At 39.7% G+C, this 25739-nt stretch overlaps 1 protein-coding gene across 6 annotated transcripts in view; it reads left to right on the top strand.

Annotated features, from left to right (window-relative positions):
- macrod2 (mono-ADP ribosylhydrolase 2) overlaps positions 1 to 25739 on the top strand; it is a 274895-nt gene that overhangs the window by 240408 nt on the left and 8748 nt on the right. For 4 of the 6 annotated variants that reach the window (XM_037271888.1, XM_037271887.1, XM_037271890.1 and 1 more), the window contains 7 exons: positions 7211 to 7289; positions 11696 to 11734; positions 13027 to 13083; positions 17709 to 17750; positions 18151 to 18195; positions 18923 to 19060; positions 19352 to 19420. In XM_037271888.1, the coding sequence (XP_037127783.1) occupies positions 7211 to 7289; positions 11696 to 11734; positions 13027 to 13083; positions 17709 to 17750; positions 18151 to 18195; positions 18923 to 19060; positions 19352 to 19420 (469 nt within the window). The remainder of the gene's footprint in view (positions 1 to 7210; positions 7290 to 11695; positions 11735 to 13026; positions 13084 to 17708; positions 17751 to 18150; positions 18196 to 18922; positions 19061 to 19351; positions 19421 to 25739) is intronic. The other 2 variants (XM_037271891.1, XM_037271889.1) reach the window with 1 other exon arrangement.

Raw genomic sequence — 25739 nt, 5'->3', positions numbered from 1 at the left:
ACGAACCCATTGTTCTGCCCAGTAACATGACGGACTAAATAATTGTATTACTCTTCAACCATAACATTAAGTGCACTTGCATGAGCAACACGTTTGTATTCTTGTGGTCATTCATAAATGCAGTGGTGTACTACTGGATCGTTTCACACTGAGCTGTTTCTAATATTTTACCCCTCACGACGAGGTAATGTCAATAGAAACCAAGCTTCATTATGTTTTTGAAGGCGGAATTTTGATACTGCAGATTATACTAATTATTTTTCAACTTATTACTGTCCGTCTTTGCCGCATACAGACGCGCACAGCAGCCAGCCTCATCAGCAGAGATTGTTATAGGCCAGTGTCCAGAGGTCACATCATTACCAATGCCGTCATGGATCATAGATACAGGCCTCGCATTAGTCCTTGCTTCATCATTTCCCCTCTGACCTTGTCCGCAGCTGCACTTCCTCTCATCTTTCTCATTTAGAAAGACTAAATCCATCTCCTCCACACTCACAGTATTCCCCACAGTCTCAAACACGAGCATTCTATCATGATAATTATTGAACGATCCGTATTAATTGACAAATCCATTAGAACATTGGTCAAACACGAACTGTAATATGGTGAATCGTTCAAGGCCCCCTGCAGGTCCTGTTGGCAGGTGGGGAATCATTTTTGTTTTCTCATTCGAAATGACTTTCTGAACATTCAGTTTTTGCCCAGTGATAATAATATCTGCAGTCCTTGTAGGAAGTTATTGACACATTCCTTCATCGTGGAAGGAGCAGTGCTTGTCAATTAAATAATTCCTGTGTTGACATTGCGTCAACTCTTACAAATGTATCTCAAATCCATAAAGCCTGGCCTCCTCTTTCAGAAACATGATGTATCTTTTATAGAATTCTTCAAATTTTATATTATAGAATAGAACAATATGCCAAATTAAACATGTACCTTCTGGCTAAATTTGTTTTGGTATTTCTGAACTGTTCAGCTCTCAGTTTGAGCAAATCATGTGAGCAATAAAATGCTTGACGCCGCATACGTGCTGCACTCCAGCTGAGCTCAAATGTGTGGAAAACGCAACAGATTTGTTGAATTAACATACAAATTGCTGCTATATATTATCGGATGTGTTTTTCCGAATCTGGCGAGACAGCGTTTTACTGTCAAAATGTTTGATATTCTGTTCTACATGCAGCTTTAGGAGTCGCTTTGTGATGTTTTACACTGATGAAATGAGCAGGCAGCTTAGCAGAATGTTATCACTTCTATTTAGTCACACTGTGCTGAGCACTCATGCATAATTTTGTACATAAGCATTTACAAAACTCTCGCCATCTTTTAAAGTCAAAAAGTCAAAAGTCAAAGTCTGCTTTATTGTCAATTTCTTCACATGCCAAGACACAAAGAAATCGAAATTACGTTCCCACGGTGACAAGACATAGTACACAATATACATACAAGTAAACAACACAAAAAATAAAAACAAAAAGGCACAAACAATGAATAAATAATAAATAAACAAATAACATAATAAATAAGAGGAGCAAAAATGGAGCAAGTGTGCATACAGCAGACAGTCAGAATAGAGTGCAAAAGTACAGGACGCTACGCAGAAGGGGGGAGAGAGTTCAGGATCCTAACAGCCTGGAGTATGAAGCTGTTGGTGATTAGGCAATATTTAAGTGACTTCACTGGCCGTCTTTCTGCCCTCTCTGTGATTTATTCAGTATCTAACATTGATCGGCTTTGGGAGTTCAGTTTCTTCAGTCCAGCACTTTCTTCTGCAGCTTTGGTAGTAACCATCATTTGTCGGAGTCCAATGTCAGGCGTCTGCTTTGATGTATAGATGGAGGCGTTTTGTTCAAAGGGACAACCTTTTCTGAGGTCTTCTTTGAAATGATAATGCTCCAGCTTGCTGCAGGTGGAGCCTCTGCCAGGGGTCAATCAAAGTCAAACTGGGAAGCTTCTCACAGTTTTCCCCGAGTGGCCGAAGCCACCTAATCTTAACATGGTGGTCACATTGACCTCTATCAGAACATCCATGTCATGAAAGAGTCACTGGCTAGATTTTAGAACTGACCCAATTTTTCCCCTCCAGACATGAGCCATACCAGCCTAAAAGAGAGGGGAAAAAAAAACCTCAAGATTGAAATCAAGCCTGTTCCAAATGTTAAATCTGATATTGATCATGTACTGTATCTGCCGATTTTATCGCACTATAAACCGACAAATCGGCTCTGTCCTGTCAGTACGTTCTCGCCGTCATCAAAATATGTCAATCTGTACGAACCGATGTCTTGCAAACATTAAAACGACATCTGCTGCAAAGATAAGCTAAAGAGAAAGCACTGAGCATCAAATATGATTTCATTTTTCCTCTCCTTGTCCTTTAAGTCATTTTGTTTTTTTTGTCTGTGCTTTTAAATGTTAGTATATTATTACACGCTGCTGCCTTTTGTGCAGTCGGCATAGGCCAGCGTCTAAACATCCAGCTCTCGAGTACCATCCCAAGCCCATGTAAGTGAGAAGGTTGTGTCAGGAAGGGCATACGGTGAAAAAAAACTGTCCAAAACAAATTATGTGAGTAATTATGTTTTTGTCTGTGCTTTTAAATGTTAGTATATTATTATCCGCTGCTGCCTTTTTGTGGAGCCGGCATAGATTATAATTGAGGCCAGTGTCTAAACATCCAGCTCTCGAGTACCATCCCAAGCCCATGTAAGTGGTAAGGTTGTGTCAGGAAGGGCATACGGTGGAAAAAAACTGTGCAAAACAAATTGTGTGTTACTTGCTGTGGCGACCCCTGATGGGAGACGCTGAAGGTCAACTACTGCTTACTTCTGTGTTGCCACTGCTGTTTACGTGCATTTTGGATGTCTTAGCATACGTATGTTGTCATTAATCCTCTGGCATGGTTCGGTTGAGGTGAGAAAACAATCTTACCTAGGTCCAAACCTATTTCAAATAGTAGATAACCAACCCCCTATTCCTACATAAAGACACACGCATGCACATGGACATATTAACTCCTATTAGGCAAGGTATTGAGGATTCAAGTGGGAGAAAATTCTAATTGGAGCTATCCACAACCCACAGCAACAGAGAGAGACCACCTTGACCCGGGTAGAACAGGGACTTATTGAACATTTTGTTGCCCCTCCCCACTGCAAGACTAATGCTAATTTGTTGTCGCTGTTCTGATTAGAATATGTCATGCAAGGATTTTTTTTTTTCACCCACTTTTCTCTGGCTACACGCTCTGTGAACCAGGAGACGCAGGTGTGTGTAATTACATCAGCAATAAGGCTTGGACGCGGTTCGCCTGCCTCAAAGTGAAGCCCCGAACCAAACCTACATTGTAGACAACAAAAGAGGCAAAGTCCTACTGATGATGCCTTTGATGCTGCCGTCTTTTATGAGGTGATATTTCTGGCCGCTAGCATATTTTAGTCTCTAGAACAAAACACATGCATCCACAAACACACAGCGCTTGTCATATAAGATAAGCAACCTGTGATATTAAACCTTACATGAAATAATTTACACTGGTTATTAGATGCACCTGCGTAATCTAATAAACTCTAATACAACAGGTCAAACATTCTGTCTACTGCTGCTCTTGTGTCAATACACTCAGCACTAAATACTACTAAAAATACTTTAGTACTTCCATTAACCGTACTTTCCAGACTATAAATCGCTCCTGAGTATAAGTCGCACCAGCCATAAAATGCTTAATAAAGGAGAAAAAAACATACATAAGTCGCACCGGAGTATAAATCGCATTTTTTGGGGAAATATATTTGACAAAATCCAACACCAAGAACAGACATTAATATGCAACAACAGGCTGAACGATACGGGATGCTAATATTACATAAACACAAACGTGGAGCTGAGAACATGCCTGACGTAACAGTTTAAGAGTTATTCAAATAACTATAACATAAATAAGTTTATAGAACCATCTGTGTCACTCCAAATCCTTAAATCCATCGAAATCTTCGTCTTCTGTGTCATTTATAAACAACTCCGCTGACTCCGGAAGTAGAGTCTGACGTCAGACTCATCGTCAGTTGCAGTTCCAATTATTCCGCAGGCCTAGAGTGCCCTTATGCGGTTTAGTGTGAAAATAACATGTGAAATGATATACTAGTAAGTAATGTGGTAATGATCAAGTAATAATGTGTTAATAATTTCACATAAGTCGCTCCTGAGTATAAGTCGCACCCCCGCCCAAACTATGAAAAAAAAAAAAACTGCGACTTGTAGTCCAGAAAACACAGTACTTAAAACAGTGGCGTCGTGGCATAGTGTCAATTATAGCAAACTTAATTGTCATTTGGTATTAATCAAGATACCAATGAAATACAGGCCTTACTGTAAGGATTTTTTCATCAAGCTGACCACCCCTGCTTGAAACAGTCGTGGGATCCTATCATGTTGCGCTCACCCTTTGGCAAAGACGCTCCAATCAGGGATGAATAATGACAAGGCATGGTAGCATGCAGAGAACCCAGCTTTCTAATTAGTCTTCCATTAACTTTTTCAACCTTGCTGGGTGTGAGCGGTGGCACACTTAGCTAACTGCGTGTACACTGTACATGTGCATTTATCGTCTTGAAAATGTTGAATCAAAAATGTATGAGTTTGTTGTATATCATTATACATTCGCTTGAATTAGTGCTTCTTTTGGATATCAGTCGGCTTACGTACCAATCAAGAGCTTTATAGAACATTTTAGGCAGCATGAAAGGTTAGCTGTGGGGTAATATTGGGATCTCGTGTGCTATAGCTTGCTATACTTTGACATTCCTAAACGCAATCCATCCTGCGATGCTGGTTGACCTCTGATTGGATTGGATTGTTTTGTTTTCAATTTACAAACTTGGATATGCAAGTCATCTATTTCAAAGTCAAACCACTCCCAGCTTCAAACTTGTATTACCTTTAAAGCCTCTGTCGTCAAGTGTATTGTTAAGTAAAACATATTAATAATAAAACGAACAAACAAACAGAAATGAGCGTTTTGTTCTTTGGAGTCAGTGTTGCAACAACAATTTTGCTCAACTTCAGAGCTGTATATAACTGGGGGCATTTTAACATTCAAGGCTCCATTCCAGGGAGATGTCATGCATTTGTTGAACAACTTTAAATTATCAATAACAAAACTTACTGTAATTCCCCAGAAAACAAAAACGTCTGCATTTAATGTGTTCTGTGATAGAATAACATTACCAATGTTGCACTCCCTTAGAGTCCCTCACGATTAAATCTAATTCTGGCAGTCGTTTTATTTGTAATGTGACAGTTTGTTCCCTCTTGTGTATTTTGTCATCCTCTACCTTGTTTTGCCATCTGTGCCAATGAGCCCGGCCCGATTGAAATGCGCTAAATGAACAGGTTAAGTAACAGAACATCTTGTTATACGCTGTGAGCATAGGCTCAAAAGCAGCCTTTCTTTGTGTTTCACTGTAAGGCTTGCCTATACTGTTCGTTTCACAGCGGGCAATCACTTTCAGGATTAAGCTCTAGAAGAGACTAATAAAATCTAAATCTGCTATCCTTAAAAAAAAAAAAGCACACAGTACATTGCCACACACATTAGTTTCACGTTATCTATGTGTGCACAACTCCAAATAATTTTTTTCCCTTATTGTTTGACGGTTGTGAGTGAGACATTTTACAAATAGTCATGCTCTGAATAGCTAGCAAAAATAAAATGTCCTCATCCTGAAGTAACCCCTAACATTTACTACAAAGCCCAGGTGGGAGAACTATTTATAGATTTGTGTCTGTATGAAAACCAGAAGGGGGTCTCTTTGATTGTGAAAGTTGTGTTTGGTCCAGACTGGGACAAAGGCGAGTGAGATCCATTTCTCCCTCCATAGCCGTGCTACCTAATAACAATATTGACATCCATGTTTGAACATTACATCCTGCTGCTAATTGTGTGGAGACAGTTCTTAGGTCTTGTAATACTCGGGAAGTCCAAATTCATAAGATTCCGTGCTAATTATACAGCTTTATTTAAAAAGACCATACACGGTTAGTAATTCTTTAGTAAAAAAACATTATCATGGACATAATCCTCACCTCAAAAAACACTTATTTTGAGGAGGTTAAAAGTTATTATACCTTATATTATACAGGATTGAAAACAAGTGGATTTTGCAGTTCTATTCTATATTCTACAAATACAATATTTATCAGAATACCGTGTTTAGACTAATGGGGCCGCATGGAACATATAAAGAAAATTTACATAACTTAAAGAAGATTTTTAACTTCCCCTGCATGATATAAGACGGAAAACTCAAGGGAAATTATGCGCACTAACGTGACAGGCTTTAATTGCAACGGTGCTGTTAACCCGTCCCCTTCCTTCCACTTCGATGTCAATGACCAGTAAAATGGCAGCCTTTGCATTTAGCAAATCACGTTTTATCAAATCAGGATTATATTGCAAATTCAATAGATTGTTCAGCCCTAGTAACATGCGTCAACTAGTGCTGGCACATGGAATATATTCTCGCTTTATTTTTTGTGATATTTTCTGTGTAATTCCTCTTTGAATTAACTTTGGCAAAGAAACGTTCTATTTTTCCCTACTTCATTTGAAGTCAGTTTTTTCCTTCAGGTTATAATGTTGGACAGTTGGCAGTCAGTATTTTATTGCGCTGACTTTATAGCTTTGTTGTTATGTCTGCGCCCTTAGATTTTTCTTTTTTTAACTATTCATAACACTGTAGAAGGGTAAAATTAAAAACAATTATGTGTAACTTTCTTTCTAGTGTTCGAGCTGGTTTAATTTTTTTTAAAGGTACCAATATCAATGTAATTATGGCTTTATTACTCCCTCATGTGAACTAAAACATGTTTGCCATTTTAATTTTGTAAATTGCATACTTAGTGAAAGCATTCAAAATTGCTTGTTCCTTATGTGTTGTTGAAGGATATTGCTCTGCTGTAACGTGAACCCTTTTGGTAATAGCAATTCTGGTTATGTGCTCCACCATTTGCTAAAAGCGCTCTCAAATGGCTAATTCAGGTGGTCTCAATAGGGATGGTACCTAATCACACTCCTGAACGAAGCTGATTGTGTCTTGCTAATGTGCAAAGTTTTAATATCCAAAATGTTCCGCTTGGTTACTCTATTATTGAACATGCTGAGTTTACTTTGGAATTAATTGTTTTTCTTCATCCTCTTTCTGTGCAGATCACACGCGTCATTTTCTGCATCTTCCTAGAAACTGACTTAACCATCTACAAGAAGAAAATGTCCATTATTTTTGAAGGTATGGCTTTGTTCAGAATTGTTCATTTTGCATAAGGCTGCACACTGTTTTTTGCACTTTATAATAGGCTCCACATTTTCAGTGGGAGACGAGTCTGGACTGCTGGCAAGCCACTATAGTGCTCGCCCTCAATTACTACGAAGCCACACACGAAGCCGAGTGTGTCTTGCTGAAATAAGATTTTTGTTTTATTTTTTGTTTTACACATTGTCACAACCTCCATGAAATTAGATTTTTTTTTAATAATTTAGGGTTCCAAATGTATGTGGCAAGAAGCAAATTTCGTAATTCATGCCAGCCTTGGATAATCCTTACTTAGTGCTCCTTAATTCTTTATGTGAGATAAACATCTGTTACATTCTGCTCCCGTTCTATTTTACGGCTCTCCCCGACGACCTCCATCCTTGGTAGCAGCATTATTTCTTGGCGAGGGCAGAAGGCGTAACAAGTTCTGATGGAGGCTCCATTGAGGATTGGGTTGAATAGCTCTGGAGCCATTCAGCTGAGGCTGTCTGGCTTTACCAGCCTTGCATTACCTCCCATTTACCTTACTTTTCACCCCCCACCTCCCCAACGGAATAGCGGCTCTCAGGCCTACGTCTCGCTTCTCCCAGATGGAGAGTGTTTCGTTCCCTGTGTGCGCCCATCATCTGTCCTGCTCGCCTTCCTGAAAGATTACATTCTCGGTAGAGACCTTAATTATATCGCCTGCCCTGGTGTACCCAGTCCCCGTCTCATCATATTAGTGCTCTGAGATGAGAATCTGGAGCTGTTGTTCTCCAGTTATCACTCCAGCCACTTACAAGAGCTGTCACTGGATAACTGCCCTACATCTCGCTATAAGCGGCAATGGAGGAGAAACATAAGAGCTATATCTGCTTGTCACGGAGAGAATGTTTAAGATTCAGTGGCGATATTGTGTTAAATGTCGTCGCTGTCGGGAAGAATCCTTGCATTTCCAAAGTAATTACTTTTGAAGATTTAAAAAAACCTATATTTTACCTTAGTTAAGAGACATTGCATCGCTCAAGTTGGTATTATACATTTGCTATCGTATGTTGTGCACTAACGCAGTATCATAAAAAAGAAAAATTATTATTATGCTGTCCCAAATTAAAATGGCACGGACACTGCTTCTGCCAGCTGTTCACCACCCCCACCGGACATACTAAAATCTCCCATATTTTACTAAAGCTAATGTTTGTGGTTACATCATCTTCCCTTTTTCCAGAGTTCTAATATTGCCTTAAATAGTATAATAAGCTAACTAAGAAGTTGTAATAGGTGTAGATATATCACCTCAGTCAGATTTACCTTCATAACCACAGTAGTCTTCCGTAACTTTGATCTGCGCCCGTGTGATGGAGATGATGTGACACCTCTAAATCTCTTTTAAGTCTTTCACATTATTTGCATAGTCAGTGACAGCCGCAGCAACTCAATAAAGAAATATGGCAAAAATAATTATAACACAATTTCTGCTGTGAATATGAACTTGACACCATGGTTCTAAGGCCTGTCTGGAAGCTGATAGCTTTGACACAAACAAAGAAATGCTGATTGGAAGGAGTGCAACACGTTCAAAGACATTTAGCCTACGAAGAATGACAGCAGGTGTGTATCAGAACATTTCATTATCCTCACGGTCGGAGACAGGCAATCAGATGTCTTTTGCTGCACCATTCAGTGCATCACACGGATACCTGAGACAATGTTGAGCGTTTGATGTGTCACATCACATGGACGCTGCCTATTATCTTTTGCTCTACTCCTCACTTGCTCTCACTTAGACCTCGTCTTCAAGCCACTTGTTCTTCCCTTTCCTCTGCTTTATCATTTACAAGACCCTCCCCAAGAGTATTGTGTTGTCATGCATTTCTTGATGACCATGAAGTATAACAAATCCCTGAAGCGAAGCACTCTCATAATAAAAAGTAAGTCAGGTAATCCCCTATGTATCTTTTGTATTTATTCGATTTTTTTAATCGAAGCGTATTGGATTTTCAACATTTCCGATTCACACTATAAGCGTTCGGGAAAAGAAGCATGAGAAAAAGAAAGTAAGCATTTGAGATGAACAGAAACTTCAAATAAGACCTGCCGCTTCATTTAGGCTGGAAAGATTATTGGAGTTTTAAAGATAATGAACATTTTGTCATTTCAAATCAAGTTTTCCCATCAATCAGGGCAGCCCTATATGAAAATATGAAGAGGGAAATCAATTAATTGAGAATAACATTTGGTCGTTTTTGATTGACGCCATGCTTGCCTTGCCACAAATAATTTGCAAGCAGTGAGGCAGCTGTGGTTTTAGACGGTGAAACCACATTGAAATTGATTCTGGTTACACTTCTCTACTAATGTGATCAGGGTGGCTGCCCACAAGCTGGTTTCCATCATTTCATCCCCTCGGTGAGCCTCGGCGCTGACAGTATGAAACCAGCCCTCAGATACGTAGGGGCCGTTGTGTTCTCGCCAACTGTTTCACTGACTTTGCGATTGACAATTGTTTACATGGCTGTTAATACTCTCTATACTCCCAATTCCATGCCCCCACAAGCACCTGTCTGTGACAGAAGCGTCTGCCCTCCACCTCCAACTGCTCGGGAAATGGCAAAGCTGCACTGTGCACACAGTCACACACGCATAATATGTTGACAGAGGATATGAGGGGCAGCGGCAGCCCTGTGAGGGGTGAAAATGAAGTCTGTGCTGGTTTCACAAGGCTTTCCCTCAGAGCTGGGAAATAAGATGACCAGAGTGTGTTAGTGATGCGATCACCAGAAAGCGCGCTGGATCACACCTCCTCAGTCAGTTTTGGCAGATCTAAGAATACACTTTAAGCACATCTGTCAACATGTTTAAACATGCATTCCAGATAAGTAGAAGTGAACTAGGAATGGGACAGAACTCTCTGCAGGGAAAGTGCAGCTCACAGTCATGGTTAAATGTAATAACCACAAGCGGAGAATTTGAGGGAAAGCTATTTGAAGATGCTCCAATTTTATTCAAATTTCTGACGTGGATTCGTTAAGGTTTCACACTTGAAAACAAAGACAAGGGAGTGAAAACCGTACTGATACATTTTACGGTCTACAAGTGTTGCCCCTTTCGTGTCCCGTACTTTTATGGAAACACAGATGTCTATTGAGAATGATTTTGAAAGGGAAAGAACGAGAGACAGAAAAAGTTGTAAAATGGAGAAATAAAGCGAGGTACTAAATGAGTGAAAGGATATTGGAAGGAATTGTCATTTAGCAAGAATTTGTGGAATAAAGGAAGGGAAGAAAGAGAAATATTTCGATATTTTCTTGATTAGATTGAAAAACGGGAGAACGTGTCAGTAAGTGAGTAACTGAGCGAGCGACTGCAGAAATATTGTGAGGGAAGGGAACAAAGAAGAAGAGTGTTGATGAGTGGTAATAATGTGATAGCATGTGACAGTGGCTGAGACTCTTCATGTTTCCCAAAGCAGGCTTAGATGAATGCACTGAAGCCTTTTATTCCGTGCTATACAATAGAAAAAAAGGCTGTCACTGACTCCACTGGGAGCTCTGATGCGCTCAGAGCAGATGACAAAAGCCTTTCATCACATTGGATGCTTGCTCACTAAGGTGCAATCATGACAGACATGTTCTTGTACCCATTTTGCCCTTAAACATATGAATTGCATGTGTATATTTCTCAAGGCAGCACACCGCATATGGTGTCATGCTTTGAGCTGCATGCTGATCTGAGCCGAGACTGCGTGTTTGGATAATGGGAGCCGAGCTCAGTTGCTCTCTGTCTGCCTCGGAAGGAACATTCATAGCCGTCCTCTCATCTCCCTCTTTGCAGCTAAACTCGTCAGAGTAGAAACACCTCTGGTTCACTCCGTCAGGCGCCGAGAAAATCTGTGATTTTTAAGACCCGGTTGTCCAACTCGGCTTACATTTCCTTGTACTGGGAGGAAACGGAAGGTTTTGTGTAATATATGCTGAGGTAACTTCTATAGATCAATTGAAAAGGGATGTCTCTCTTGCACACACACACACACACACACACACACACACGCTCACACACAAAGTGAGTCATTTTGATGTAGTAATTCACTAGATCCAAGGACGTCTGGTATTGCAGTTCAGAGAGCCTGTTATGAAATGTCTGATCTGGTGTAAGAGTAAGAAGAAGGATTTGAGATTTATTTTAAAAAAAAACGTTATAACTAGGATTCTCACAGAATGTATCATCTACATTATTAGTGAACACACCAATGGAATATCTCCATCACGTTTCAATGAAATGTTAATCAGATGTGCAGAACACTGTAAATGAAATAATTGTAATTAGAATCAAGAAACATATTTTGTAGATGTGTTGTATCAGCTACAAGCTTTGACAGGCTGTCTTTTCCCACCTTCCCCCAGACAATGAGATGGAGGTTCCAGACGAGCATCTGAAGGGAGGTGAGTGACAGAATATTTTATGGTTGCCTTTTCACCTTAACACCTCCCTTTCCTGCACACACAACCTGAGTGAGTGGCAGAGCTTCGCCTCGTGACAGTGATTTGCACGTATTTTTTTATGTATTCAGCAGAAGAAATTGAATGTTTATTCATCCGCTGACAAGTTGAATCACGATGTTGCTGCTGTTAAAAATACTTAATGCCAGCTAAGGTTACACTGCTTTACAAGAGCTTATGTCCGCTGCTAATTCCCAGCGTCAGTCTCTTCATCCGGCTCACTGGCACCATGCCTTCAGACCACCTAAAGTGAGCGCCAAAGCAACATCTCCCAGCAGCGTGTGCTAGGCTGGAGAACAAACACAACCACCAACGCGTCTGTCTTTTATCACTGCTCCATCTTGGCAAGTGGCCTGTAGCACCCAGATACTGCTTATCATGTTTTAACTATTGACATTTGTCCATGTGCCGTCATTCTGAATAAAGACAAAGCACCATTGACAATTTACATAAACAAGTGAGAAGTTCAGCTGAGTGTTTTTGTCACCTTGGGAATTCTCTTTGCGCGTGAGTGAGCTAGATTTTGTTCTGTTTGTTGGTAAGCTTGCTGTTTTTGTGTGCTTGTTTATTTTCTCTTTTCAAACTCTGAACTGCAATCTGAACCAGAGTGAATACAAATACGGTCTGTTAGAGGAATTTAGTTTCTCTTTTTGACATCTGATGTCCCATGCCGTAGAATAACAAAAATGCATTTATTTGAGGGCAAATTTGGTTGAGGTGAACTTGCCCTGATCTGTTATTTACAGTTAGTTTTGAACCAGATGTTACGCCACATCACCTTCCAGCATGAATGAGACTATTTCAATAAAACTTCTCATGTCATATTGCCAGCACTGTCCTGGTCCACACGGGCCTTTTTTGAAGTGCTGCCTTTTTATTTTGCGCCATCAGCCAGAGTTTGACTCACTGCTATATGGAACCTATTCAAAGGTTCGGTTGGCTGCCGAATGGCTCACATTCTCTGGCAGATTTTTTTTCCCCCCAACTGTACTCTGGGGTCGCTCTCAAAGCCTTGCATTGCCCCATTGGAGTCAGCTTTTGTCAGGGAGTTGTAAAACAACAGCATGTAAAAGCATTTCACTCTCCTCTTGCACTGTTGTCCTGGGGTCAGCCTATTCAGAATAACCAAGTTGGAATAATAAGTCTGAGTCCATCATGCATTGTCTGTTTATCGAGCAGTCGGATGATTTGACAATCTGTTACCCTTGTGTCACTAAATCGTTATTTTCTTGCAGATAACACATCACCGTCTACAAAATCAACAGCCAAGGATGACAGTGACAATAACAGAGGTTAGTGTGAAGCATCCATACTATTGTTTCCAGCTGCAATATTTACAAACAACAATGGTCATTTTTTGACAACATATTAAGAGCTGTTTAATATTTAAACATTCTTATTTAACGACACAAGAAGTGGAAATATTAGTCATCTGTATTATGACCATTTTTTGTGCAGTTATGGCTGATAATTTAGCCAGTTTATTTTGGATGTGAGTGCTGTTAATGATGACTCATCATTGGCACGTTAATATGTGTTTGGCGGGTTAGGGTTAGGGTCTTGTATTTGGCAATTGCTTCATTGGTGACCAATCACCAGTCACAGTCAGCACTCAGTATTCTCAAATTTCTCTTTGGGCGAATGAATACAGCCGCATGAAGATTGGTCCTTTTCAAACAAATGTTTTCTGGGAGGCAAACTTGTTCAAGAAGCCATTATCTGGCTATTCTGCAGCTTCAGCCCCTTTAGATGTGTAATATTGAAACAATTATAGGCTTCTCCGATACGATGGACCAAAGATAATTAGATTCTTACACTGGAGGGTGTTAGTAGGCAATTAAAATGGTACACCATCCATTTGTCTTCAAGCCTAAAGGTTGCAGGGAATTTTTAAAGATAGCAGTCATGGTTGTTTTCCCCGGAGGGATGGCTCATCGTGCTGATTGCGGAAGGCTGGACTAGATAGCGCAGTCACTTCAAGGGCGTCAATAATTTGGTGTTTCTTAAACAAGTAGCAGTTTTGCTACCTTCCTGTCTGCCTGTATTTCAATCTCCCTGTTCAGCATACATTCCTATATAATCTTGCGAAAGCTATTCAAAATGATTCACAAATTCAATCAGTAGCATTAGGAGGTATAAGTATTTTGTAATAATCTTTATAAATCCTAATTTATCAGGCCCTCCAGCTTAATAGTAACTAATCCATTCACAAAAGGCCCCGGCACAGCTTTCGAGCATGGGAACACTCAGTCCTTGAGACAACCTCTCTCACAGGAAGAGAATAAAATTATTTTGTAGTGGCTTCCATGTAAAGGTTAGGTGTGGATTGAGCGTATAGGAGGGGATTGATCATAGAAAATACTCAGATAGGACAAAGTGTAGTGTTTCGCAAGGAAAAATAAATAAATATCACATGTCAGCTATGCGATATTCATAATTCAAGATGCTTGAGCATCTCATACAACACCAAATGCTTCCGCTCAAAGCCCAATGCATTTTATCGGCTGCCGTTCATATGTGGAGCACTTGTTTGTATAAATTATACTCTGTTGCAGTGCTGCTGGAATGTGTCTGTCAATATGCGTCTGTGTGATGCATCACTCTCCTCGGGGAACTTCATGCTCCTCATACCACGGGTCAGCCGTGAGAGGCTTTTAGCTGTTGTACAGATGAAAGGAAAACATTATGGTTGCTTCCAAGTGTGCTTTCTTGAAGAAGAAAAAACACTGGTTAGAGAAGTGACACATTATAATAATGAAAAGAAGCACTATTATTATGTACTGCAGAAGGTACAATGTGTGGTAGGCAAAAAACACAAATAAACCCAAGCATCGTCTTTTATACGGATGCCCACCTTGTTCTCTCAAGTTTACTTGGAAATACGTATTTGCAGCACCTTCTCACTTGACTACTTTGCAGCGGCAAACAAACCAAAAGTGCTTTTGGCCATATGTTCAGTTTTTCCTTGAAACAGGTACAATGCCATTAAACTGTTCATAATGATGTTGAGTCAAAACTGACTCTTTGAACGTTTGTGCAGTTTATACTAAAAGCGTCATTGGATGATCCTCAACCTTGCTCATCTTAACGCAAATTTAGGTGCAATTTACAACTTGTTAAGTTTTTCCTCACATTTAAACCTTGTCTTGTTTCTTTTCATGTATGTGCACTAGAAAAATTACAGTTTTTCCCAAATATGTCAAATTGGGAGAAATATGCATTTCAATTGACAAGTTTGTGTTTCTTGACTACGTAGGCCAAAACACAAGAACAGAAGTCATTCACAATAGATTTGTACTGAGTTTTTTTTTTTTTTTAAATAGAGACACCTGATTTGGCAAGCAGCCCCGTAGTGTTTACTATTTGGCATCAGGGTGGTATTAGTGAGATTAGTAGGTGTCACAGGGCACAATAAAACGTGAACCTTGAGCCAGTAATCAATGTCTTGCTGGATGTGTTTATCTGGGTTGCTACGGTTTCTGGTAACGAGAAGAGGAAAGAAAAATAGCGGTGACTGCGGACTGTGCATGGAGATAAATAACATTGAGTGGGCCTACGCTCGGCCACTCCACAGGCATCGCTGACAAACACTGCAAGAATTATTTGATTGTGAGCTTATGGTCATCATAATGGCCTTCTTGCACGTGCCTCATCTTATTTTTTCTTTGTTTCAGTTGGCTTTTATAGGAGGGGTGGATGAGAGGGCAGTGGAAAGAATATGTTCGATTTTCATTTATTGCCGAGCATGAGCTCCATCTGTAGATATCCACTCAAGTCAAGCAGGACACAGAGGGAAGGATGCATATCAACTTTTGAATCATTTATTTCCTTGTAATACTTCACCCTGTTGTTGTCATGAATAAATCATGTCTGAAAGGCATGTTTTTCTTTAACAAAACACGACTCTTAAAACAATAGGAACATTACAATATCTGAAAAATATATATCCTCATTAAGGCTGAGTGCTCTAGTGCGGTTTTGAGTTGAGAGCTGCTTTGTATGTAGGTGCTGACCAGTAGTGAAGCATCTTGGACCTGCAGTCACAATGAAAAGGGGGGTTAGGTACTCTTCGTGTTGGAAAGAACGCTTGTGACAATGCTGCCACCTGCTGTTTGCAACGCACGAGTGAGTTGGATGTTTGGGGGATGTCATTGTGGAGACACTTCCTTCTAATGGTCCTAATCTTGGAGCTATTATAAATCACAGCTGCCCTACATATGATGTTTTGTCACCCCGTGTTCGCGGGGCATTCTTTATTGCAGATTGAGCACAGTAGTTCTCAATAAGATCAATATAAATGATGAAATCATGTGGAGGAAATTGCATTTAGCCTCTTTCCACGTCTGATATGTTGTTTGGGATCACTATTTTATGATTATGACAGTCATTCAAGCATTTTCAACGCAGAGTGTGACCTCAGCCTTCATCTTAACTTGCTTTTCCCTCTAAGGTATTCCAGTTGGCCCTCTCGGTGAGGCTTCATCTCCAAATGTCAGTCATGATTAATAGAAAGGATTGTCATTGACTGCGTGTCACCGGTATTCGGCATGATGGACAGAGGCAGCCACTCCAGATAAACATGCAGTGATGCTGGAACTGGACTTTTATTCCATTTAATAGAGGCTGACGTTTGTATTGTTCGGCGGGCACGGCAAAATTGTGCAGATATGGAAAATGGTTTGTCTGTGTAGCTTTTGGGGGGGGGAAAGCAATTATAGAAGCTGCACAATAACCATTGTGTGTAACATGTTCTCTTATTGGTGTCATGGCTTCATTTACTGACGTCATTAGTTGACATGCAGTGTATGTGTTAAAGGCACATGTCAATTGCATGCATTTTATGTTGCAACTGAAAGATGACCTTAGTTCCAAGAATGAAGGTTTTTTCAATCATTAGATGAACAATTCTTATTGTCTAATAATCAATTAGGGAAGCATACAGAGCCAACTGCTTTTAAAATGATGTGCTGTACATTCGTTCTTATCACGTGAAGAGTATAAAACAATAATGTAGCTGCATCACTCAGTACCACTTTAACTCCCTGTGACCTCGAACAGGAAAAGCCATATAGCAGATGGACAGATGGATGAAATAATAATGCATTTACAGTACACTTGAATGGTGTTGGTGTAAATGTGCATTATAAATAGAACCACATAAGTAATTTAACTTCACTGCAAAAATCCAGTTTTTTTTTATTTATTTATTTGATTTTGGGCTTCTTCGCCGCGTCGGTAAAATAAATGTGACCCCTAACAGATGAATTGCAAATGACGGTCGGGCACAATGTGAAACAAACAACTTTGAATTCTGTCTGAATCAGTGGTGTGACAAGAATTGAACCCCCCCACAGTGTTAAATATATCCTGCCATTCAGTGGCCCAGATTACTCAAAAGTACTAACTGCATATATATGTATATATATGTATAGTATATATATATATATATTTTACTACTGGAGGATATAGCTGGATTAAAAATGTGACCTATACATGTGATGTGTCTCCTCTGGTCACGGTAAATATAGAAATAGCTGGAGAAGCGTTCAGAAGATCCTTTTGTTATGCGGCATACATATATACAAGGACGTCTCTGTTTGTGTTCCAACCTCCTTGATGTTTGAAGTGAATGATAATGCAATGTTTTGTGTTTTTTTTTTTCAAAACTTTAACTTTGAGACCTATTTTTAAAAAACACTTGTTTCGTTGCTTCGATGAGTTAAAAATGGTCCTGTGTATACAGCCTCCAGACTAAAGCAGCACAGGCTAAAACTGGAAGTTCATAATTTATTTCGAGGTTCAACATTCAATATGAATCATTTATCATGACAAAATGTTGCCATCTTTTGCATGTTTTGTTTTCATATGTGCCTGCCGTGCTGGTATTCAAGTGATGAATATTTTCTCCTCTTTCTAGGAAAAGAAGCGGAAGCAGGTGATGAAGACAAGGCTGATGACGGTAATGTCACTTTATGGCTCATTAACATGCTCTCAGCCCCTTTGCTCTGCCATTGTTCCTTGGTGTCATTTGTCATCAAAAATTGAATGTACTATTCGCTCCACTTCAGTATTTCCAACCCACATGCCAACAATGCAACAAAAAAGAAAGTTCTCTTATCACAGACGCTCGGAAGAAAGAAATCCCTCAATTATGTATGGCTTTGGAAGTGACATTATTTTCCCCTTTCTTTTTGTCACTTAATTTATGCATGCCTTTGTTTTTCCATTGCTCACACTGAAGTACAAAGACAAAGCGACATGAAGCGATGAAATGAAAAAGCTGTTTTAGATGATACCAAAAGGCGAGTCATTTTGACTCGGCGTAAATATTTTCTACTTTTTGAACTCTTTGTTTATAGATGCGGAAGGAATTGAAGACGTGGTGATGGAGAGTCAGAACCTAGGTATGCTGAACTTGCAAACAAAGTCTATTTTATGGGCTTATGTTAATGTTCGAGTTTATATTGTGCAAGCTGATCAGACATTTTGGTAGTGGAGAAGTTAATCACACACAAATAAACCTGTTCCAGCAGCTCCTAAAACATACTTGCGTGAATTTATTTTGTCTGCGTTTTGTTTGTTATAAAAAGGCCACGGTGAACAGAAAGAAGGAAATATTTCTTTTCTACCTTCCTCTCATTAAGATTCAAGATTTGCTTTGCTGTCAGGGAGCAGCACCTTGAATCTCTTCTTATTTTATGTAAATCCTATTCCATTGACAGAATTTTGACAAATGGAGCAGATAGAGCGTCTCCAAACATGAATTTTGTAGATTTTCGATTAGTGTGTTGTGGTAAATGCTTTCCTGGTTTGCTATCCAAGGCATTAGTTCCGTAATTAACCTTCTCGTGAGACATAAACAGAAAGGTAGGATCAACCACAAGAAAAATACATAAAACAACACCAACAGAATAATGCTGCTCATGGCTACATTGAGGGGAGGGGGGGGAGTAAATAAATAAAAAAAAGCCTCTTTATGAATAAACAATGCTCTTATGAAATATTTCCAATCAGACATGGGAAACTTAACACACTACATCATTGTTTGAAGACTCAACTCGTGTGAAATCTTGAGTCAGATCTAAATTAATCCTTCAAAACCTTTCATGTTTTTTTTTGTTGCTGGTCAAGATGAAGATTTGGGCCTTGAGGAGCTGAATCAAGAGGAGGATGAAAATAACAGTCAAGGCCAATGTGACGATATGGGAAGTGAACACAATGAACATCAGGACACTGTCATTGAAAGCAAGGATCAAGATGAAGACAAAGGTACAAAACAATGCGTGCTTACCATATAGTCAATTCACACCTATGAACAATTTGAAGTTGTATTGTAACCTAACATGCATGTTTTTGAAATGTGGTTGGACGCTTGACTCACCGGGATAAAATAACAATTTACAATATTTGATTTCTGGGGACTTTCACTTGCAATGCGACTTCAGACAAAATAATTCAGATGTCTTATTACAGCCTAACGGGTATGACAACCTGTCCCAGAAGACATTTCAGGTAGTAACGAAAGACCTGTAAGGACCATTGTTTGCTTTTTTTTTCCAGCAGATGATGAGCTAACTGCTGCAAAGACAGGAGAAAAAGAAACTGGCAAATCCACTGTGGAGATGAAAGGTAAAAAAAAATATCTTTCTATCCTAGCTAGCTGTCCATGCTCTTGCAAATGTACTCGATATTTAGATTGAAGTCCAGTTCATTCCTTCTATCAGTGGCATTCTTGGTCAGTGTTTGCAGACATTGTCGCAACTTCAGTCAAAGCTTCTTCAATTTGGTGTTAAAGTATTGCGGTGTGATAGCAGCCTAATTGTATTTAGTCCAGGTATCTTCAAATTAAGCTTAGTCTAAATTGAGTGTGGATGCTGTGAGCAATATTGCATTAAGACAACGAAAGCAGTCGCTCTGCCATTTTCTTTCTCACTATTTCGCCTTCTCTCTGAGTGACGTTCAATTAATTTAGGGTGGGAGCGAACCTTCCAAATAGATCTGTCTGAGAGCCTTCTCCATCCATTTTGAGAAGCCATCGGAATACGTCCCGTAAACACTACAAGCCTTTCCATCAGTGGAAAGCTACACTCCACCAGGTTGATTGTGTCGCGCCGGTGCCTGCCACTGTCAGTCACTGTCAAGGGTTACTATGGGATGGCTGTGGGAGAGCAGTAAACAGTGGTGTCATTCATGATTGCAGGCAGATTACATTTTGTGCAAAGGAGCAGGGTCTCCGGGATATCGTAAGTGCAAAGTGTCACTGATCTTGAGTCTCATGCATAGCTGGGCTTAGCCAAGCGTATCTGTTGAGCAAATAGTTCCATAGCAAATGCATTTGATTAAATTAATTCTGCATTCAGGCTCCCCGCTCGTGGCTATAGAGTGTAGATCTTAGTCATTAGTTGGAGTAATAAAATGGTTCATAATGATGTGAAGAATGAGGCGCAATGAATCAAGCAGCGGGAGAACTTCCCAGGTTTTACATCCGTTCCAGCATTCTGGTTGGCTTATGATTTGTTAATGGCCCTCCATTTCCTGGACTGCTTATCCTGATCAAGAATTGGAGCTCAGCCCAGCTGACTTTGGGCAAAAATGCCGTCTATACCCTCAGCTGGCTGCCAGTCAATTGCAACGTAGTATCGATGAAGGGTAACCTTTCACGCTCACATTAACAAAGTCGCTGAGTGGGACTTGAATCCAAGCTGGGCTAGAAAATGGTGAATGCACGAGACAAGCGGCAGCCCATTTACCGTAACAGACAGCTCCAATAGATGAGGGTTCACTGTGTAATATATTCAAAAACAATTCAATGATTTCACTTTACAGGGACTTAAACAGTCTTCTTATCTGTCACCATGCTAATGTAACAGAAGGCTTGCTGATGGAAAGCTTTCCCTTTGTATCACATTTCATTCCAGGATTTGATGTCCTCTTACTACTCCTGTGGTTGTATAAAAGAAAATATACAAGAAGCCTATACTGAAGCCTCTCATGACATCTCGGATAATGATCATGATGTCGCATGATCATGCTATGTTGCATTTCACCCTTCTGGCAGTACGTTAATGGCTTAGTAAAATTCACCCTTCTGTAAAATGGGTCCTAAATCCCTTCACTTTATACACGTCATCTTATTTGAAAAGCTTTTGCCGAACTGTGGCACCCTAATATTTTGTGCATGTCTCCCAGTGTTATTAAAGGTTGTCACTGAGTAAGTTGGAGTTGTTTTAGTGTCATTGAATAAACTGCAACTTTAGCAGGCACTAAAGCTGTGTAAGCGTTAAAGGGTGTATGCGATCCTTATTTAAACATCTCATAGCAATATGCCTCTATTAGCGTGTATGAGGCATTGATCACACTTTGCAAGGAGTGTTATAGACATTTCAAATACCTCCTTTTGCATTTACACATCCACAACACCATGCTGTTCTCACACGCCATACGATTGCACATGTGGAAGTGTGTATCACAGCTGAGAAGTTCAGTCCCAGCTCGCCTACACTTAATACCAAAGGGGTGAAAAAGGCTTCCTGTTCATTTTCACCCTTGCCACTCTGAACCTGTTATCGTCTCTAATCTACTTGTTTGCCTATTTTAGATGCAGATGTAGGACACAGGTTTCCTACTGATGTCTCTTGAGTTTATTTTATTAGCATTTAACATTTGACTTTTACACTTTAAGTCTTTTACTTCACAGTAATTATTTAGAAAATAATAAAAATATATATAGTACTGAGCAGGAAAACCCTAATTTTATGTAAGCAATGTAAAGTACCAAACAGGGCACTGTATGTCATGTGGAGGATTTTTTAGCGTGATAGAATATTGATGTGGAGAAGAGATGTAAGGTGGTGGGCAGAGGAGAGATTTTATATTTTAAATTGAAGTTGCATCTCCATTATTTGAATTATATGTACATATTCAATATCACCTTCCACATGCAGGTAATGAGATTCTTAGCTCGATATTTGTGGTTAGAAAGGCCCACCAAATTGAATCAGAATCCAATCATCCTTTATTTATGAATATTCATAACATACTTTAAAAGGGAATTGGAGGCTGCATTCTTATTGCCTATCTCTTCAGCCTTGTTCTGCTGAATTGTGAGTGGGCACCTGCTTCAATAAGCTCATGGAGCACCCATAAATTAAAGTAAGACGCTCTTTGCCTTGAGCAAGGAATAAATAAATGTGAGTTGAGAACAGAAATTGTTTTTCCTTCATGCATTGTGATTCTCAGCTCGAAGTCAATAGCGATTGTCTGTTTCCAAGGTAAGATTTAATGGCAACGCAGATTCAATCCTCGTGTGTATACAAGCGGCATCATCAGTCTCCTGAATCAAATTTTTAGCAATCTGTGTTTGAATGATAATCATTGAAAAGTCCTAAATAAGTTTTGTTGTTTACAAGCTGAGATTTTGCTCCTCTGCCTGATAGTGTTCCCTAATGCAATGCTGAACAGTTAACTTGTTTTGCTTTGTTTTGTTTTATTTGGTTAATCCTTCTAACAAATATGCACCACACAGGCACCGTAGCTGTGAAGTCTGAATACTAAAAGTAGGAATATTTTACCCTCCTGCTTTTGTTAATGAAATACTTTCACTTTGCCGTGCAATTTATTTAATCCAGAATAGGTTTTTTTTCTTCTTCTTAATTTCTTGTTTTTCTTTTTAAGTGGTGCTAGAACAGTGGAGTATGTTGGTACCAACAATCTGCGAAGTGCAGAAAGCAACAAGTAGCATAATGGTTATGATGCGCAAAAGCAACGTTGATTGCCTTTGCTGTGAGTCAGTGACTCGACTCCAGTTGGTGGGTTTTTATACATTTGTATCACTTTCTTTTTGCCAGGCCGATGTGTGGTCATTTTAGTTAAAGGTTTCTAATGCTGAAAAAGTCAAAGTTGCTGTGGTTCGCATTTTCTCTCGTGAGTGACTTGCCGATCTTGTGATAATGTAACCTAACATACTGAAATGTGACAGCGCACATTCAATGTAAAAATGTCCATTCATATGTGCAAACATCTGTCTAAGACAGAAACCATTCCCGAGATTGGGACTTTGAAGCTGGCTATGGTCATTCTAAAGGAAGGGCCTCTTCAAGGATGTGACTGGGTGCAAAAGAAATAAACGAGCAGGAAATAATCTGTAAAGTCAGACATGAGGGGCCCGGCCCGTCAAAGGAGATAGTAAGGAAGAGGAAGGAGACAAAGGCACACCCAGCAGGCTATCACAACAAAAAGGCACAAATGGTTACATCAGCCTCTTTGGTCCCGCTGTCATCACCCCCCTCAGCTTCTGAATCCCTTGATAGTTTTGCTTTGTTTTGTTTTGTTTTGTTTTTCTCTCACTCCCGCGCACTTATTATGTTGTTAAAATTTGCAGCACAGCAGTCTTCATTATCTATACACAGTAAACAAATCACACTGTTGGTTACCGCGATGTCTTGATTGCATGACGCATATCTGTCTTATGAATTGGACTGCAACAAATTCATTTAGCACTGAAGCTCTCCTACCACGTCTCGTTGTAATGATGTCAGGGAGCACAAAACGCACTCAACATGATGTAGTTATTTCTCTTCCTTGTAAAATCCTCTCACACAATAAAAGAGTGCATCAAAAAATGGAGGCACCATAAATCAACCACTAACCCTTATAAGATTCACTTTTATTCTTTAGCGGGCTACTGTTATGTGAAGAGTGTTATTGATTAATTCTGTTTATATTTGACTCATTCTCTGGTAACATTTACCGCAACAAGCTGACACAAAAGGCTCTCTGGAAATCCAGCAGGCTTGTTATTGTTGTTAAGGTACACTCAAGTATGGCAGCCCATTGAGTGTGTCTGGCTGCTTTTATGTAGTCTTCCTGTTTTGTATAGAGTCCATATTGTGTTTGGATTTGATTTGTTCAAAATAGAAAAGAGCACAAGTGGCCGTTTCAATGACATTGATTTATTAATGCACTTTTACAGGATGTAACTGCCCCCCCCCAAAAAAGAAACGATTCAAGTTGTCCTCGAGTCCCTTTAAAGCAGAATAAAAAGAAAGCAAAAATGCAGATGCTAAAAAATGTAACTTCTCATTTTCTTTGTCATAGCCCTTTTTCTCAGAAAAATAAACAACCATGTATTTCTCCACTTAATTAGAAGCATCATGGAGGAATACTGCTAATTTGAACTATGGCTTTCGAAGTCATACTCTTTAACAAACTCTTTGACTAACATACAAAAAAATCCCTTTGGTGCTTGAGTTATTCAAAACTGTAAAATCCTGGAAGAGAAGCCCTGCTAGGGCATTTTGAGCATGGAAACAAGCCATAGTTCTTATCTTTCTTGCGAGTTTATGCAGCTTGAATTCCATTTGGCTCGCCTCCTCATTCTAAACTTTCTCCGACGCATGTTGTGTTCACTTGTTATGCTAATTTTCCCAAGCTGGGTTTGAATCTGTGTCTATTTTATGCTTTTGAAAATCTAGAAATCCTATCGCACTTTGTTGAAGCCATGCCTAGCTCTGGTTATTTATGTCGAGAGAGAGAAAATAGACACGCAGAGTGCACAAATTGGAAGGGATGTTTGGTCAGCTCTCGAGCCTAGTAAGCTGCCGAAAAAAAAGAGAGGGGGTCACGTTGGCTCCAGCCTTTTTATATTCCCCTTTTGAAGCTTCTCTTCTAATCAGCCCTCTTATCTCTATTCATCTGTTTGCTTCACAAAAAAATGCCAAATGAATCAACTCTGAGCAGAGTGAGAATTTATCAGCCAGCGTGAGATGCAGCAGATGTGTGCTTGAAACGTCTGGATCCCGTCTTTGTCATTCTCCAGCATGCACGTCGACACACGCACACACATCCACCCTAAAAGCCAACACGAGCCCGAGACAGCATCTGAGTGATGTCTGTATGGGCTGCCTGTCTCCTGGAGGCTGCAGGAAAGAGTTGATGGAGCCGCTGCTTCAGATAGGAAAACAAGTAAATCCCAAGTGAGATGATGACTGACAACCATTGTCTTTGGGAATAAAAGATCACAGTCAACATGATAAATTTGTCATTCCTTGGATTAAAAATGGCGTAACATTTTTAAACACTCGCACTCTTCATGTCTTCGCATGGAAAGCAAAGCATATGAGAAATGATGTGATTCATAATAGTGTAATGGGCTGTGACTAAGAATGCAGAAATAAAACTGTAGGTGTGACAGTCTTACTTATGGATATCCGTACGGGCGGGACGAGAAATGCAGCTAGAAGTGTGTTACCAGCTCGGGTCTGCCATGTTAGCGCATTTGTTGTGACGAGACTCTTTAAGTGTGTCAGTGTAGGCGTGTGTACGTGTTGGAAGAAATATTTTTAAAAGGTGCATTTATATTTACTATTTTTGTTGTTTCCTTACATATGAATATGCATTTTGATGGCAGGGTTAGAAATTCTGGGTTCAAACCTCAGCTCACGGAATAAAACGACAGTATGAAATGTTCTCTTTCCTAAACATGTTTTGTAGTGTAATGAGGCACGTCGCACTGCTGAGACAGGCCAATGCCATTGGATTTACCTGGTGTGAAACAGTATTTAATTCAATATACCTGAATATCAAGAGCCAGAGTCTGCCCAGTGAGAATTGCTCTAAGCGTTAACTGTCTCCGGCAGCTTGCCACCTTCTCCTGTGCATCCTGGTGCCATCTGTTCCCCAGGTAAACACTGCACAACACACGTCGTGTGGAAGAAATTGTAATTCATCAGAGCCATTTGTCATAATCCAGTTGATATGCTTCAACATACCCATTGTGGACAACATATTATCCAAAGAGAATTGACAGGTTTTTAAAGCAGTGGACTCTCAGAACTTAGATTGTAATGTGCATATACAATCCAAAAATCAGCCGAAAAGTTACTTGAACTTATTTTTAAGTGTATTTTCTTTGTATTTTCTTCTCTTTCAGTTTGACACATCGGATGTC

This window comes from Syngnathus acus, chromosome 15 (genome assembly GCF_901709675.1).
Source record: "Syngnathus acus chromosome 15, fSynAcu1.2, whole genome shotgun sequence".
NCBI classification, from domain to species: domain Eukaryota; kingdom Metazoa; phylum Chordata; class Actinopteri; order Syngnathiformes; family Syngnathidae; genus Syngnathus; species Syngnathus acus.
The sequence above is the reverse complement of the archived record's forward strand: the minus strand, read 5'-3'. Positions and strand labels throughout refer to the sequence as shown.